Consider the following 579-nt stretch of genomic DNA (forward strand, 5'->3'; position numbering starts at 1 on the left):
TGTTCTTCGCAATGAGGAGAAAAAAGGAGGTAGAGAGGTAATTTCTTCTAGTATTAATGAGTTCAGTGATTGGATGGAGGATAATGGTCTTTTTGAGGCTGATTCTTTGGGTTCTAAATTCACTTGGACTAATGGTCAGTTGGGAGGGAGAAGAATTGTTAGTAAGCTGGATCGTGCCATTATCAATGAGCCTTGGTTAAATAAGTTTTCGAATTGGAGGTGTAAAGCTCTTCCTAGGGAAGTTTCTGATCATTCGACTCTTATTGGTTATTCTTTTGTGGCTTCTAGACCGAAACGTGCTCCTTTCAGAATTCAGAAGATGTGGTTTACGCATTCAGATGTTATGAGAATGGTTGAAGCTTCTTGGAGTGCCCCGGTGTATGGTAATCCTGATTTTGTTTTTCCCTTCAAGCTAAAGAGATTGAAGGTGGCTATGAAAGTGTGGAATCAGCAGGTGTTTGGTAATGTGAATGCAAGGCTAAGTCAGGCTCAATTGAGGTTTGAAGTGGCTAGTAGGAATTCTGATGAAGACCCGTTTGACACTTTCAAGCAAAATGAGATGAAGGATGCGTTGGCGTT

The 579-nt window shown here is 40.9% G+C and overlaps 1 protein-coding gene across 1 annotated transcript in view; it reads left to right on the forward strand.

Annotated features, from left to right (window-relative positions):
* Window positions 1-73: 73 nt before the first annotated feature.
* Window positions 74-579, forward strand: part of LOC113340461 — a gene marked incomplete at its 3' end in the record, with an annotated part of 847 nt that continues 341 nt past the window's right edge. The window contains exons 1-2 of the mRNA XM_026585600.1: window positions 74-219; window positions 310-498. Coding sequence (XP_026441385.1) covers window positions 74-219; window positions 310-498 — 335 coding nt within the window. The remainder of the gene's footprint in view (window positions 220-309; window positions 499-579) is intronic.

The sequence above is a fragment of the Papaver somniferum genome, unplaced genomic scaffold, assembly GCF_003573695.1.
Source record: "Papaver somniferum cultivar HN1 unplaced genomic scaffold, ASM357369v1 unplaced-scaffold_21923, whole genome shotgun sequence".
Taxonomy (NCBI): domain Eukaryota; kingdom Viridiplantae; phylum Streptophyta; class Magnoliopsida; order Ranunculales; family Papaveraceae; genus Papaver; species Papaver somniferum.